The following is a 15979-nucleotide window of genomic DNA, read 5'->3' as shown; positions in this document are numbered from 1 at the left end:
GAATGTTGTACTCTTTTTCCTTCACTAGGTTTTTTATCCCAAAGGGTTTTTTCTAGTAAGGTTTTAACGAGGCACATTCTTTATCAATGGACACTCAAGGGGGAGTGTTATGAATTAATGATTGTCCATTGATTTGATACATTTACTCATATGATTCACTACTCTTTATGGTAAATATTTGTATTAACTAAGTTGATTTGTTTCCTTTATGGATTACATATTGTATCTATAAATAAGACTCTTCCTATCAATAATAAGACACAGATTAGTTGCTCCCTATTCTTCATTCTCTATTATCTATTATTCTCTCTTCTCTCTATTATTCACTTTATTTCATAACATATATATATATATATATATATATATATATATATATATATATATATATATATATATATATATGAATGTGTGTGTGTGGGGGGGGGGGGGGTACATGTAATGTGTGTGTGTGGGGGGGGGGGGGGTACATGTAATTTCCATGCAACTTATAATCTTACATACAATTATGGTGATCATTATGGTTAGACACATTGGGATATGATGAAAGATGTAGTGGTTCCCTATTGCTATTGTTTAAGGAGAGTCTAAATGTATAGTTGCGTGTCTGAATTTTATTTTACTTTTTTTGTGATATAAATGGATAAATGGATATGAAGCCCAATATTGTTAGAATTTTTTTAATGTGGGCTATACATATTATTTATAGCATTTATATTAGTATATTAGTTATTTACATTTAGTTGGGCTAATAGAAGAGATCTAATTTTAACGAATCTTTAGGTTACCAATGATTAGTGGTCAGTGGTGAAATTGATATGTGCTAAAATAAGTGGAAACCAAAGTTACCTCGTTACGGGTTAATGAGAACAGTAACATGAATCAGAAGGATAATCATAGTCCCAAGATGTCAAATTAAAAATATACATTTCTATCTCTTCATTAGGAAAGAAATATCAAATCTTATTGAGTAGCATAGTAATTTGGCTAAGGAAGATCATTGCACCAAAGACTATTCCACTACTATAACTTTTAGTCAATACCAAGATGGAATAGGTATGTTTGATAATGATAATATGATGTAATACTGGTTTGTTTTTTATTGATTATTAATAAAGATTAAAAAATTATTCCAAAAAATAGTTTGCGTAAAACATTAGTTGTGTACAAACACTACTAGGAAAACTAATATTTCCTGCAAATTTTATTTTGATTTTTTTTAGGAAATACTTATAAATTTTGTGATGAAAATAAATTTGCAGGAAATTGTTGCCAATTTTTTTTTGCAAAATATTTTGTGTCAAACACTTTTCACAGCAAATTTTTTAAGCAATACTTACGAATTTTATAATTTCATAGGAAATAATTACCCATGAAGAAATTACCTGCCAATTAAAATTCTTAAAAAAAACAGGAAAAAATATTTTCTTGCAAATTTTTGTAACAAATTTGTAAAAAAAATTCTTGTAATATGAGAATTTTTAGTAGTGAAAATCATAAAATTTATTCCAACACAAAAAATAATATATATATATATATATATATATATAAAGTAATATTTATAGTTAAGAAATACACATACATAATAATCACTTTTAATTATAAAAATACCTAGACATCGCTATATATCATTCGACTATCGTCAATACATAAATATGACCCTCCTACGTTTTTATTTAAATTATCAAGAGAGAAAGAATAAATGATATGAGAATTATGTGTATTTCTTATCGAGTTTGTCCATAAAATAAAAATATTAAAATGAGAGAAGGGTTTGAAGTGCTAGAATACATGTACATCACCCTATCTTAATTATATTATGATTTTAAATGTGAATTTCAGTTCTATTAGGGAATGATAAAATGAACAATATATATAAAAAGTTATACATATTATTTTAATAAGTTAGAGATAGTGTTATACTTTTTTAGATAAATTTATTTATAATTTAGTAATGTTGAATATCTTTAGTGAAATTTTTCAAGAGACAAAGAAAAAATAGTTATGAAATAAGTTTCATATATATAACATATAATTGATATTTATTTTAAATACTCATTAATAATTTTTCAAATAAAATACCCAATGAATTAAAATTTCTGGCAAGTATATGATATCAATTCTCTTACTTTTACTTCCCATATGTTTATAAAATTGGAGTACGATGTGACACAATTTGAAGTGTTATATGCATTAAATATCTCATGATTTGAAAGTATACATAATCATTTAATAAAAAAATATGTGTTGATATATATGACAGAGAATAAATTGAAAAATAAAAATTATTTTAACATCACTTAACAAAATAATATAATATTTGGGATATAAAAATAATTCTCTTTTAAGAACTTGAGAGACTAAATTTTATAATTTATCAAATATTCAATTTTAAAAATTATTAAGTACTTATAAACATTTATAATATCTTAAAAATTTAAATCCAATAATTTATTGTCGATAAACTAAGTCTTCACGAAGGAGAGAGGCAGTAGAATAGTCAAAGAATGACATAATTTATTTCACAACTTTAAAAGATATAACCTAAACATCAAATAATAGAAGTCAATGTAATTATTATCTCTACTAAATATTTTTCTAACCGGAAGTATCTCTCTTATTAGTTCCTTGATCGTGGAAGTCTTCTTCAACATTTATGATGAGAATGAAGACTTTTGGTTCAATTATAATAAATAAATATCATGTGAATTATTTATATATTGTTTTTAAGTGACACGTCTTTATGGATTATGATATTCTAATTAAGATATTTCCATCTCTACATCATTTGCATCATGTTAAAAGTATTATTAAAGATAAAATATATAAATAACATTACATAAGAACATTCATGATCATGAAAGTCAAGAAAAACCTTTAAGTCATTCCCACTTCTAGAAAAATTTGACCAAAATAAATTTGGTATAAGATAACAACATAAAACCATATATGGCCAAAACATGAGCACTCATGGTTTTCTTTAAGAATAACAAAAAATTCATAATTTCATAACGATAAAATTATTACTTTTTCTTCTATTTTACCGGCTCATTTCCAATTTAAAACTTGAATTAACTAAATTAACTTTATACTACTCCTAAACTTTCAACTAAACTAACCTTATTATATACTACCCAAAGGTTGAAATACTCTATTCAATCATGCCATTAAGCTGATTGAAAATAATAGATTTATTATTACCCCTTATTAAACTATTACGGGATCATAAAATATGCATTAAAGCATAATACTAATATCAAGTAACAATAATCACTTTCACAATTGAAAAAATGTAACGGATATCAACGGTCACTAGCCTCCCCATACAACATTATTATTAGACCTCCAAATATTCAAAAGCTTCTCACAAGAGAAAATATTCTGAAGTTTTCGATGCATATATATATTGCCACATAAACTACAAACCAAAACGACAACACATACGTAGATTTTCATCAGTAAGCATACGTTGACGCAGAACATGCCACAAACTAAATGATGTAGAAGCAGGTATACAACGAGACCAAAACCTCTTCAAACCAAACCAATTCCAAAACATTTCTTTCTACCAGGGTTGTTTAGATGACTGATACAATCTTTCAAATTAAACTAATTGTCCTTTTTTTTTTATTATTGTCTGACTCGTCTAAGTAGAAAAATGAGACAGAATTTATATTTAAAAGAATTTATTCGATACTATTCAGTTGCATATTTCAAGCTAAATGAGTTTGGATATTTTATTTAAGGTCGATTTGAATCTTACCAATGCCAAAGAAACAAAAAAGTTGATTATTGGTACTTTGTATCTATATCTATATATATATCTTTAAAACAACACTCCCTTCATCAATTCCAGCAATAACTGTTCTTTCCCTTGTCTTAGCCCTTTCAAAATTCATATGAACAAGGGATAAAAAAAACAGCCACTGAGAATGAGAATGAGGTTGCTAGAGATGGTGACAACTTTTGTTCTTGTGCTGGTTCTTCATCCACCTTTTCTTAAAACTGTGGAATCACTAAATTTCAACATAACAAACTTCAACGATCCTGAGAGTGAACAAAACATGGCATACATAGGTGATGGCAAAGCCAGCAACGGCAGCGTAGAACTCAACATCGTGGACTATCTTTTCCGCGTTGGAAGAGCTTTGTATGCAAAACCGATGCACTTGTGGGATCAATCATCCAATGTTCTCACAGACTTCACCACGCGCTTCACTTTCTCCATCGACAGAGCCAAAAACGGCACCTATGCTGATGGTTTCGCCTTCTACATGGCCCCTCATGGCTACCCGATTCCTCCCAACTCAGGGGGTGGCACTTTTGCCCTATTCAACACCACTTCCAATACCTTTATTCCCCATAATCACGTTCTTGCGGTTGAGTTTGACACATTCAATGGCACCATTGACCCTCCCATGCAGCACGTTGGCATAGACGATAACTCTCTCAGCTCCGTCACTTATGCCAAGTTTGACATTGACAAAAACCTGGGAAAGAAATGTAACGTTTTGATAACCTACAGTGCCTCCAACAAGACCCTCTTTGTGGCTTGGTCCTTCAACGGAACAGCAACGTCACACTCCAATTCTTCACTGTCATACAAGATTGACCTCATGGAAATTCTACCCGAGTGGGTGGATGTCGGGTTCTCCGCTTCAACAGGCGAATTCACTGAACACAACGTTATTTACTCCTGGGAGCTTAGTTCAACGTTGAATTCCGATGCTACGGATAATTCCTCCGGTGGGGACGGGAACGGGAAACGAAACGTTTGGGTAATTGCTGTGGCGACTTGTTCAGCAGTCTTGGTGGCCGTGGTTGCGAGTGTTGCAGTCTGGGCAATGATCATGAAGAAAAGAAGGGATAAGGTTGACAAGAGTAATGATGGTGAAGGTGGAGCCAACTTGGTTAAGTTTGATTTGGATAGGGCAACTATACCAAGAAGATTTGATTACAAAGAACTACTTGCAGCCACCAACGGATTCGCAGATGATAGAAAGCTTGGACGAGGAGGCTCGGGACAGGTTTACAAAGGTGTTCTGAATGATTTGGGAAGGGTTGTTGCGGTGAAAAGGATTTTCGCCAAGTTTGCAAATTCAGAGAGAGTTTTCATCAATGAGGTTAGGGTTATAAGCCGTCTTATACACAGAAACCTGGTGCAGTTCGTAGGTTGGTGCCACGAGCAAGGTGAGTTTCTGTTGCTTTTTGAGTACATGCCTAATGGAAGCCTCGACACTCATCTCTTTGGGGACAAAAAACCATTGACCTGGGATGTTAGGTGAGTTAGATAACATAGATGTTATTTTCTTTAATATATTTTATTACCTGTTTGGAACATTTTAAATATATTACCATGTGTGTTTTGCATCACATCTGACACCCGTTAAAATAATAACTTCTCCAATCTTTTGTTGCTATGAACGTGAAAATAAGAAAATACATAATTAAAAAAAAACAGGCAAACATGCATTAATTTTCTTGCATTGTATATATATTTACTAGTACGTGCTTCTTTCTCTGGTTTCATCCCAATCCTCCCGACAGGTATAAGGTAGCATTAGGAGTGGCTGCAGCAGTTCGTTATCTTCACGAGGATGCAGAGCAGTGTGTTCTTCACAGGGATATTAAGTCAGCAAATGTGTTGTTGGACACAGATTTTAGCACCAAGCTTGGGGATTTTGGAATGGCAAAGTTTGTGGATCCGAGGTTGAGGACTCAAATGACAGGGGTGGTGGGGACTTTCGGGTACCTTGCCCCAGAATACATCAACGGACGTAGGGCTAGTAAGGAATCAGACATTTATAGTTTCGGGGTTGTGGCTCTTGAGATCGCATGTGGAAGGAGGACTTACCATGATGGAGAGTTTCATGTGCCTCTGATGAACTGGGTGTGGCAGCAGTATGTGAAGGGGAATGTGATGGATGTTGTTGATGAGAGATTGAACAAGGAGTTTAATGTGGATGAAATGAGAAGCTTGATCGTTGTAGGGTTGTGGTGTACTAACCCTAACGACAAGGAAAGGCCAAAGGCTGCACAAGTGATAAAAGTTCTTGAGCTAGAAGCGCCATTGCCAGAGCTTCCACTTGATATGCATGACCGTTTTCCTCCTTCTCTAGTTACATATTCAGAACAACCTAATTTTCAGTCCATTCAGACACTACCTTTCACCGACAGCTTTATAAGTGTTGGACGTTAGTTTGGTAACCCAACCTTTGTGTGTTTAAGAAGGAATACAGTTGTGTACTTTTCGTGCAGATTTTCATTTCATTTTGTGATTTTTGTTACTTTTGTGAGAAGTTGTTTAATGACATGTGTAATGTAAACAAATAGCTGTAACATAATTTCCTTTGAATAAAAAGTTTGTTCATGTTAATGACCTGTTATATATGTCTAAATGGGTTAACGATACTTTGATTTTGAATTAAGTTTGTTTCACATTCTTAAGACTTACACTAGAATTGATTAACTTAAAATTGATCTCTTCTCTTGTTCCTTTTCTCATACCTTTAAAGGTGAGAATTTAGATCAAGAGGGGTTGTTGTTGCGTTAAGAATTTCAGAAATTTTCTACATTTTTAAATTTAGGTACTCTCTCCATCTATAACCTATTGTTATATATTTTTCTCTATTAAAAAATTTTCTCTCACTATGCATTCCAAATACTTTATACCTACAACAAATTGCATAACCTAATCTGTGATATGCTCTTTTATTATACTTATAGAATTCACATGCTGAGAAAAAAAAAAAAAACTTAGAATTCACATGGCTATTGACGAGGAAAATGATAAAAAAGAAATCACTGAAAAAATATTCCAGGAGTACTATATAGGAGCCATAAATAACTAAATAATAGATGAAAGAGTGAGTAAAAAAAAACTTAAAAATTAAAAAATATATATTAGTAGGAAGATGACCAAAGACTTCTTGCCTTTCTATGTTTGTTTTATCACTGGTTCAAAGATAAAGTTTATATATTGATATATTCTTAAAATATTTCTTTATTCCAATTGATTGAGTATTATTGTTAAATTATTAATAAAAAAAAAACCTATGAGAGTGGTTCTATGATTTGATTTTGATTCTTAAATCCCAAAGTTTAAACTCATTTTTTTAAGTTCTACGACAGCAGTACATAAACATGTAAGAAAGTTTATCTATATATTAGTTAACGAATTGCATCATCAACCCGGTAAACGAATTCTGCATACAAATGGAATTTTTGCAACTACTTTTCACATTCAATTACGCAGAATATTGTGTTTAATTATTTCCTCCATTCCGTATTTATTTTAATTATTTGCCTCCATCACATGGTTTTAAAAACATATTTGTCCTTTTCAATCACTACCCAAAGTTAAAAGCAAAACAGCGAGAGACAAATATATATATATATATATATATATATATATATATATATATATATATATATATATATATATATATATATATATATACACACACACTAAAACCTCTCGTAATTAAGTTATCAATATACTACAAATCGTGAATTTGTAAATATCCACAAACTTTTATCATGTTACACCAATACATGAGTAAAGGATTGACGTTAGTCTTTGTAAATGAGAAAATTATTAAAAAAATGTGAAAAAATAATTATAGAATTCTAATTTTACAAGTCTCATTCACCAAACTTTATTTTCCTTTATTAAAACCTCAACTCATGGTTAGGTGATAATATTTACTAGTCAAAATTTAGGTAGTCCTTTTCACTAATTTTATTAGACGAAAAAATTTATTTGGAGCTTAAATTGAAAAGATAAAAACAATTTGTCTCACAAAAATGGTTAGAAGTTGTACAAATTAAAATCAAACAGTTATTGTTAAAAATGTTCAAATAATTATAGAATTCTAGTTTTACGGTCTCATTTACCAAACTTTATTTTTGTCTACTAAAATCTCAACCTATGGTTTGGTGGTAATATTTACAAGTCAAAATTTAGGTAGTCCTTTTAACTAATTTTATTAGACGAAAAAATTTACTTGGAGCTTAAATTGAAGAGATAAAAACAATTTGCCTCGCAAAAATAGTTAGAAGTTGTACAAATTAAAATCAAACAGTTATTGTAAAAAATGCTCAAATAATTATAGAATTCTAATTTTACAGTCCCATACACCAAACTTTATTTTTGTCTATTAAAATCTCAACCCATGGTTTGGTGGTAATATTTACAAGTCAAAATTTAGGTAGTCCTTTTCACTAATTTTATTAGAAGAAAAAATTTATTTAGAGCTTAAATTGAAGAGATAAAAACACACAAAAATGGTTAGCAGTTGTACAAATTAAAATCAAACAGTTATTGTAAAAAATAATTCAAATAATTATAGAATTTTAATTTTACAATCTCATTCACCAAAATTTATTTTCGTCTATTAAAATCTCAACCCATGGTTAGGTGGTAATATTTACTAGTCAAAATTTAGGTAGTCCTTTTCACTAATTTTATTAGACGAAAAAATTTATTTGGGGCTTAAATTGTAAAGATAAAAACAGTTTATCTCGCAAAAATGGTTAGAAAAGTTGTACAAATTAAAATCAAACAGTTATTGCAAAAAAATATTTCAAATAATTATAGAATTCTAATTTTAGAGTCTCATTCACCAAACTTTATTTTTGTCTATTAAAACCTCAACCCACGGTTAGGTGGTAATATTTACAAGTCAAAATTTAGGTATTCCTTTTAACTAATTTTATTAGACGAAAAAATTTATTTGGAGCTTAAATTGAAGAGATAAAAACAATTTCTCTCACAAAAATGGTTAGCAGTTGTACAAATTAAAATCAAGCAGTTATTGCAAAAAATAATTCAAATAAATATAGAATTCTAATTTTACAGTCTCATTCACCAAAATTTATTTTTGTCTATTAAAATCTCAACCCTTGGTTAGGTGGTAATATTTACTATTCAAAATTTACGTAGTCCTTTAAACTAATTTAAATAGACGAAAAAACTTATTTGGTGCTTATATTGAAGAGATAAAAAATAGGTTTAACTAATCGTACAGTACTCAATTTGGGCTAGTGTGTCAAATAGGTACCCGGTTTTAAAAAAGTGTTAATTGCATCTCAACTTTTGAAAATTGCTTCAATTAGGTCCCTTTCAGACTGAGTTGACTAACGCCGTTATTCAACGTGCCATGTGTCAATCTGTGGTTTTTTTGATTTTTTTTTTAAATTTTAATTTTTTTTTAATTTTTAAATTTTTTAAAAAAAAAATTAAAAATGCCACGTGTCAAGTCCCTATGTGTGACACGTGGCATTGTCAGTGCCATGTGGCATTGTAATGCCATGTGTCAGTGTCACTATTAGATGTCATTGTGTTGATTTCGATTTAGTCTCCAGATGTGTCTTTTTGTTTCAATTTAGTACCTAAGTATGTGTATCTGATTCAATTTTGTCCCAATTTTTTTTTTAATAATTAAAATATTTTTGTAATCCATTTTTTATAAGATTAAAAATAATTAAGTATAAATATTTTTACAAAATTAAGTACTAATATTTATAATGTTTCTCTCAATTTCAGACCAAATTTATTATTTGTATAAATGTTATACTAATATTTTTTTATTAAAAACGACTTTTAACATATTACTTTATTAATTATTTTTTTATTAAGTACTCATGTTTTGTTAATTTTTTTTTTCAAAATAGAACAATATTGTCTCTTACTAATTTTAAATCAAAATTTCTATTGGTATGAATGTTATACTTTTTTTATTTATTAAAAATGACTTAATAAAATGACTTTTACCACTAAATTTTAATATAAATATCAAATATTTAATTTTTTTAAAACTTTTATACTTAATTACTTTTAATTTTATTAAAAAAAATTAATTATTAAAAATTATTAGGTCAAAATTGAATCAAATACACATAAGTAGGTACTAAATTGAAAAAAAAAACATAAATAGGGACTAAATCGAAATCATCACAATGGCATGTGATAGTGACACTGACACGTGGCATTACAATGTCACGTGACACTGACAATGTCATGTGTCACATACAGGGACTTGACACGTGGCATTTTTAATTTGGCGTTAGTCAACTCTGTCTGAAAGGGACCTAATTGAAACAATTTTCAAAAGTTGAAATGTAATTGACACTTTTTTAAAACCGGGTACCTATTTGACACACTAGCCCCAAACTGGGTACTATACGATTAATTAAACCTAAAAAACATTTATCTTGCAAATATGGTTAGAAGTTGTACAAATTAAAATCAAACAGTTATTGCAAAAAATACTTCAAATAATTATTGAATTCTAATTTTACAGTCTCATTTACCAAACTTTATTTTCGTCCATTAAAATCACAACCCATGGTTAGGTGGTAATATTTACTAGTAAAAATTTAGGTAGTACTTTTCACTAATTTTATTAGACGAAAAAATTTATTTAGAGCTTAAATTGAAGAGATAAAGAGAATTTATATCGCAAAAATGGTTCGAATTTGTACAAAATAAAATCAAACAGTTATTGCAAAAAATACTTCAAATAATTATAGAATTCTAATTTTACAGTCTCATTCACCAAACTTTATTTTATTTTCGTCTATTAAAATCTCAACCCATAGTTAGGTGGTAATATTTACTAGTCAAAATTTAGGTAGTACTTTTTACTAATTTTATTAGTTGAAATAATTTATTTGGGTCTTAAATTTAAGAGATAAAAACAATTTATTTGGTAAAAATGGTTAGAAGTTGTACAAATTAAAATCAAACAGTTACTCACAAAAATGGTTAGAAAAGTTGTATAAATTAAAATCAAATAGTTATTGCAAAAAATAATTCAAATAATTATAAAATTCTAATTTGACATACTTATTCACCAAACTTTATTTTGGCTATTAAAATCTCAACCCATGATTAGGTGGTAATATTTACTGGTCAAAATTTAGATAGTCCTTTTCACTAATTTTATTAGACGAAAAAATTTATTTGGGGCTTAAATTGAAGAGATAAAAACAATTTATCTTGCAAAAATGGGTAGAAGTTGTACAAATTAAAATCAAACAGTTATTGTAAAAAATACTTCAAATAATTATAGAATTCTAATTTTACCATCTCATTCACCAAATTTTATTTTCGTCTATTAAAATCTCAACCCATGATTAAGTGGTAATATTTACTACTCAAAATTTAGGTTGTCGTTTTTAATAATTTTATTAGACGAAAAATTTTATTTGGGACTTAAATTGAAGAGATAAAAACAGTTTATCTCGCAAAAATGGTTTGAAAAGTTGTTCAAATTAAAATCAAACAGTTATCGCAAAAAATACTTCAACTCTGCAAAAGATTATTATTTTGAAAGACGAGCAAATATAAAATTGCAAACAATGTTTTTTGACTAAGAGGTGAATACACAAAATATTATCTTTACACGATCCTTCTTCAAAGAGATGGTAAGTGGATATTGTCCAAATTTTTTTTCATTGATATGAGAATAAGGATGGCAACGGGGTGGGGCGGGTACGGGTATCATGATCCCATCCCCATTCCCATAATAAAAATTCATCCTCATCCCCATCCCCAAAACCAACGGGTATACAACTTTTGACACATCCCCATCCCCACCGGGTAACGGGTATTTTCTTATACCCATACCCATACCCATTTTTTTATTGTTTCATATATCAATTAAATATTTTTTATAAAAAAAATTTAAAAATCACACCAACGGAATCATGATACTATCAAAATATTCAATATTAAAATAACATACTCTTTTTGATTTTCATGATGTCAAATATTAAGAAAAATATTATAATAGTATAAATCTCAAATTAAAGTATCAAATAACAACTAAATAAAATTCAAATAATTATATAAAAGCTAAAAAATTACACATTACTAAAATTTTATAATAACCAAAATATTTATTAATTTTACAAATGATCAGTGGTTTCATTTGCATTCGATCCACCTACACATAGAAAAAAAATGAAAAATTAGATATGATATAATAATTGAAATTGAAAATTTTAATTACTAGAATATAATGTACCTTCTTCATCAGATTCATTTTCACTCATGAGAACATCTTTTCCTTTTAATTTTTTAACACCTACAAACACCAAATGTAGAATATTAGATGAGAATTCACAAAAAATACTAACAAAAAATATTAATAAATTTGAGTAGATGGATTCAATGGAGATTGACTGTCATTATTGGAACTTTGAAAGGGAGTTGGTTGTTGTGAACACTGTGGTGGACTTGGTACCTGCAAATCTTGATCTCTTGTGCTCATTTTCTCTAGAAACTAACATACGTAACAAAAAAAAATCAAACAAAGTAAAAAGGTTAATTTCTTTTTTAACAAAATATAAAAGGAAAACCAATAATCAAGTTTAAAAATATTTCAAATATTTTTTATACTATTAAAAATTTATATTATACCACTTAAACGAAATAGCACAAATAACAAAATTAAATTAATAATAATTCAAATTTAAACATAGATTCTTCATCTTTTGATCTTGAATTAAATTAAGGATTTATGCAATTGAGCACTTAAAATTGAGAATTAAACATTATCATGAAACAAAAAATAAATAATAAATAAAATTATCATAAAGGAGTAAAGATAATTAAATGTGTGACCCAAATTTGAGAATATCCATTTGAACATAACATAACGGAAAAAAAAAATGTATAATTAAGATTATGATAAAAGGAAAAGTACCTTGAAGATCTGCTTAAACCTTAAAGAACAAGCCAAACAATTAAAAGAGAGTAAAAAAGTGTATAACCAAAGTAACAAAAAGAAGAGCTACAAAATAAGAGTCAAACATTTTCATGAAAATAAATAAATAAATAAATATAATCAAATGTGTAACCTAAAAATTATTTCATAGAATGAAATTGAGGAACACCTATTTGAACATAACCATGTACAGAGAGTAAAAATTATGTAATAAGAAGAAGAAAAATTACCTTCAAAATTAAATCTTGAAAAACAAACCAGACAATTGAGAGAGTAAACAAAGTGTATAACAAAAAACAAAGAGAATGAGAAATATGTTATATATATATATATATATATATATATATATATATATATATATATATATATATATTATATTATATTATATTATATTATATATTATATTACTATGTATATATATATTATATGTGTGGATATCTTATGTTTATATATATATATATATATATATATATATATAATTATTTATATATATTATATTATATTATATATTATATTATTATTACTATGTATATATATTATATGTGTGGATATCTTATGTTTATATATATATATATATATATATATATATATATATATATATTTTATAGATATATATTTATTTTAAGTATATATTATATTATATTATATAATAATATAAATATAATAATATATATTATATTATTATGTATATATATTATATGTATATGCGTAGATATTTTATGCTCTTATATATATATATATATATATATATATATATATATATATATATTTCTTTTAAATTTTTATAAATTTGTAATGTTATAAATTTGTTTATAAAAGATCTCACTAGTTAAATGATTAATTTGTTTTATACGTATATATTATATATATTATATTATATTATTATGTATATATATTATATGTATATTATATTATATTATATTATATTATATTATATTATATTATATTATATTATATTACATGTATATGTGTAAATATATATATATATATATATATATATATATATATATATATATAAATAAAAGTATATTTTATTTATATGTATATATACTATATTATATTATATTATATTATATTATATTATATTATATTATATTTTATGTGTAAATATATTATTTATTTATATATATTTTTTAGATTATTTAATAAATTATAAATAGTTTAGTAATTTAAGTGAGGACGGGTATTTGGGCGGGTATATATATATCCCCATCCCCATCCCCATCCCCAGTTGAAAATTTCGGGTATTACCCATACCCATACCCATACTCAGTCAAAGCGGGGATTCCCGTCAAAACGGGGACGGGTTCGGGTGATACCCACGGGCACGGGTTTATTTGCCATCTCTATATGAGAACTCTTTGTTTCGGCCAGATAGTAAGATACAGAATATAGATAGTATCTAATTTTTTGAATCAATTACGAGGATCGATAATTTTTTTTATCAGCAACAATAAATACAAATTAAATTGAGATAATAGAGTTAATTCAACCTTTAAAAAAAAGATAAAAATAGAAAAAGAAAGACTGACGGAGGAATAACCATTATGTGAGCACCTAATTGTATTTGAATCAAACATAGTTCTCATTTCTTTTTATCGTACACTTTGTGATCTTCGATGGATTATCCAAAAAATTCTACAACCATGCAAAAAACAACCAAGAATCCCACAACAAAAAAGTCACAACATTATAAAAAACAAAACACATAAATACAAATAATGGTGACATTCACTCATGACGTTTTTCAAATCATGTATAAAAGAGCAATGTTTTAGATGTTAATATTAGAGTCGTATTGATTTTAAACACATGGTTGGGCATAAGCACTAGTCTAAATACGAAAAAGATGCTCTTGGATACTTATTTGTGATCCAAACTCATGTTTTAATTTGTGCCAAAGAAAACATGTCATCAACATCTACTTTTGCATTCCTAAATATTTAAATATGATATTGTTCCTCTGGTTCCAAATACTCCAAATCGTTGTTACTCACATACATCTCCAAACAACACTACAACTTTTACTCAATCCTATATTCGAATTGGGGAAAATGAATCTCAGCATAATTATACTAAGTAGAGTCCTGACCAAGAATCATCCATTTTCCATAAGATAAACAATTTAGAGTTCCACCATAACATTCTTCATCTTCAAACGGAAAAAAAAAAAAAAAACATAAGCTCTTAGTAATTTTGATGATGGTAAAGATTTTGTAATCACATTTGTAAGATTTTCCTTGTCTTTTGAGCAAGTAGCTTGACAAAAATGTAAAAAGAATAGATGCAATTGCGAAAAACTTATAATGATTATTCTCATTGTGATAATTGAAAAAATTTATATTTGATGATGATTTCAATTGTATCATTATAAATGTCTAGATATAATATTAGTTCCTCTCTCACAATAAAATATCAACTATAACAAAACAAACATAGTATATTTGTTTTTAAGTATATTTGTTGGCAATTTAGAAGTAAACCTTAGGAACGGTAGATAGATTTTAGAGGTTCATAGAATGTAAGGGAATAAGTATATTTTTGCTCTAGCATGCAAACTTTATTTGCACATTTGTATATAAATTGAAGTTCTTTAGTGTTACATTTCTATATATGGATTAGATTACTTCAAAGTCTTTTTATAATGTTGTTTTATTTATTGATAAGAAAAAAAAAATAAAGAATCAACAAAAGCATACACCACAACTATTGCAATTATCATAAGTAATGTTCACTTTTTTAAATAAAGAAAGGACGATGATCCGTCAGAAAAAAAATTGTCAAACTTTTTCTTATACTAATGCCAACAATAAAAATGATGTCATTATTTTTTTAATCAGAAAATGACGTGTCACTATTTAAAATTGTTGTAATTTCATTAATTTATTTAATTATTATTATAATTGAATCAAGACTTCTCAACAAAAATCATATCCCCCAATAATTTCTTTCACAGAACAATATATAAGGCGTAATAGTAAGAGATTATCTTTGAAGTACATCTATTGTGTGAAAGAAAGAAATGAATAAGTTGTCTAATTTATAAAACTAATTGAAGTGATTTGAGAAATACATTATTTAATTGAAGTTGGTGACTCAGGGTCGAGGAGAGAGAAAAAAAAAATTTAAGATAATTAAAAAGAATAGACATCCATGAATTCTATACATTATTTTCCTTCATCACATTCTTTCAATTTTGTTGTACTATTATTTGATTAGATATTCATTGTGACAAAGGACCTTCCTCA

General features: G+C 27.4%; 1 protein-coding gene across 1 annotated transcript; it reads left to right on the top strand.

The window, feature by feature from the left end:
* The first annotated feature begins 3826 nt into the window (after positions 1-3826).
* Positions 3827-6373, top strand: LOC114193471 (L-type lectin-domain containing receptor kinase IX.1-like). Its single transcript, XM_028083291.2, has 2 exons — positions 3827-5278; positions 5545-6373. Exons 1-2 carry the CDS (start codon positions 3930-3932, stop codon positions 6194-6196), a joined length of 2001 nt encoding a protein of 666 aa, XP_027939092.1. The 5' UTR covers positions 3827-3929; the 3' UTR covers positions 6197-6373.
* Positions 6374-15979: the final 9606 nt, after the last annotated feature.

The sequence above is a fragment of the Vigna unguiculata genome, chromosome 8, assembly GCF_037176805.1.
Source record: "Vigna unguiculata cultivar grain cowpea cultivar isolate G323 ecotype 2 chromosome 8, ASM3717680v1, whole genome shotgun sequence".
NCBI classification, from domain to species: domain Eukaryota; kingdom Viridiplantae; phylum Streptophyta; class Magnoliopsida; order Fabales; family Fabaceae; genus Vigna; species Vigna unguiculata.
The sequence above is the reverse complement of the archived record's forward strand: the minus strand, read 5'-3'. Positions and strand labels throughout refer to the sequence as shown.

Excerpts from the sequence above, each read along its gene's own strand:
- LOC114193471 (XM_028083291.2), top strand. The coding sequence starts at position 3,930 with ATGAGAATGAGGTTGCTAGAGATGGTGACAACTTTTGTTCTTGTGCTG. Across the intron at positions 5,279-5,544 it reads CCATTGACCTGGGATGTTAG|GTATAAGGTAGCATTAGGAG; the intron begins GTGAGTTAGATA and ends TCCTCCCGACAG.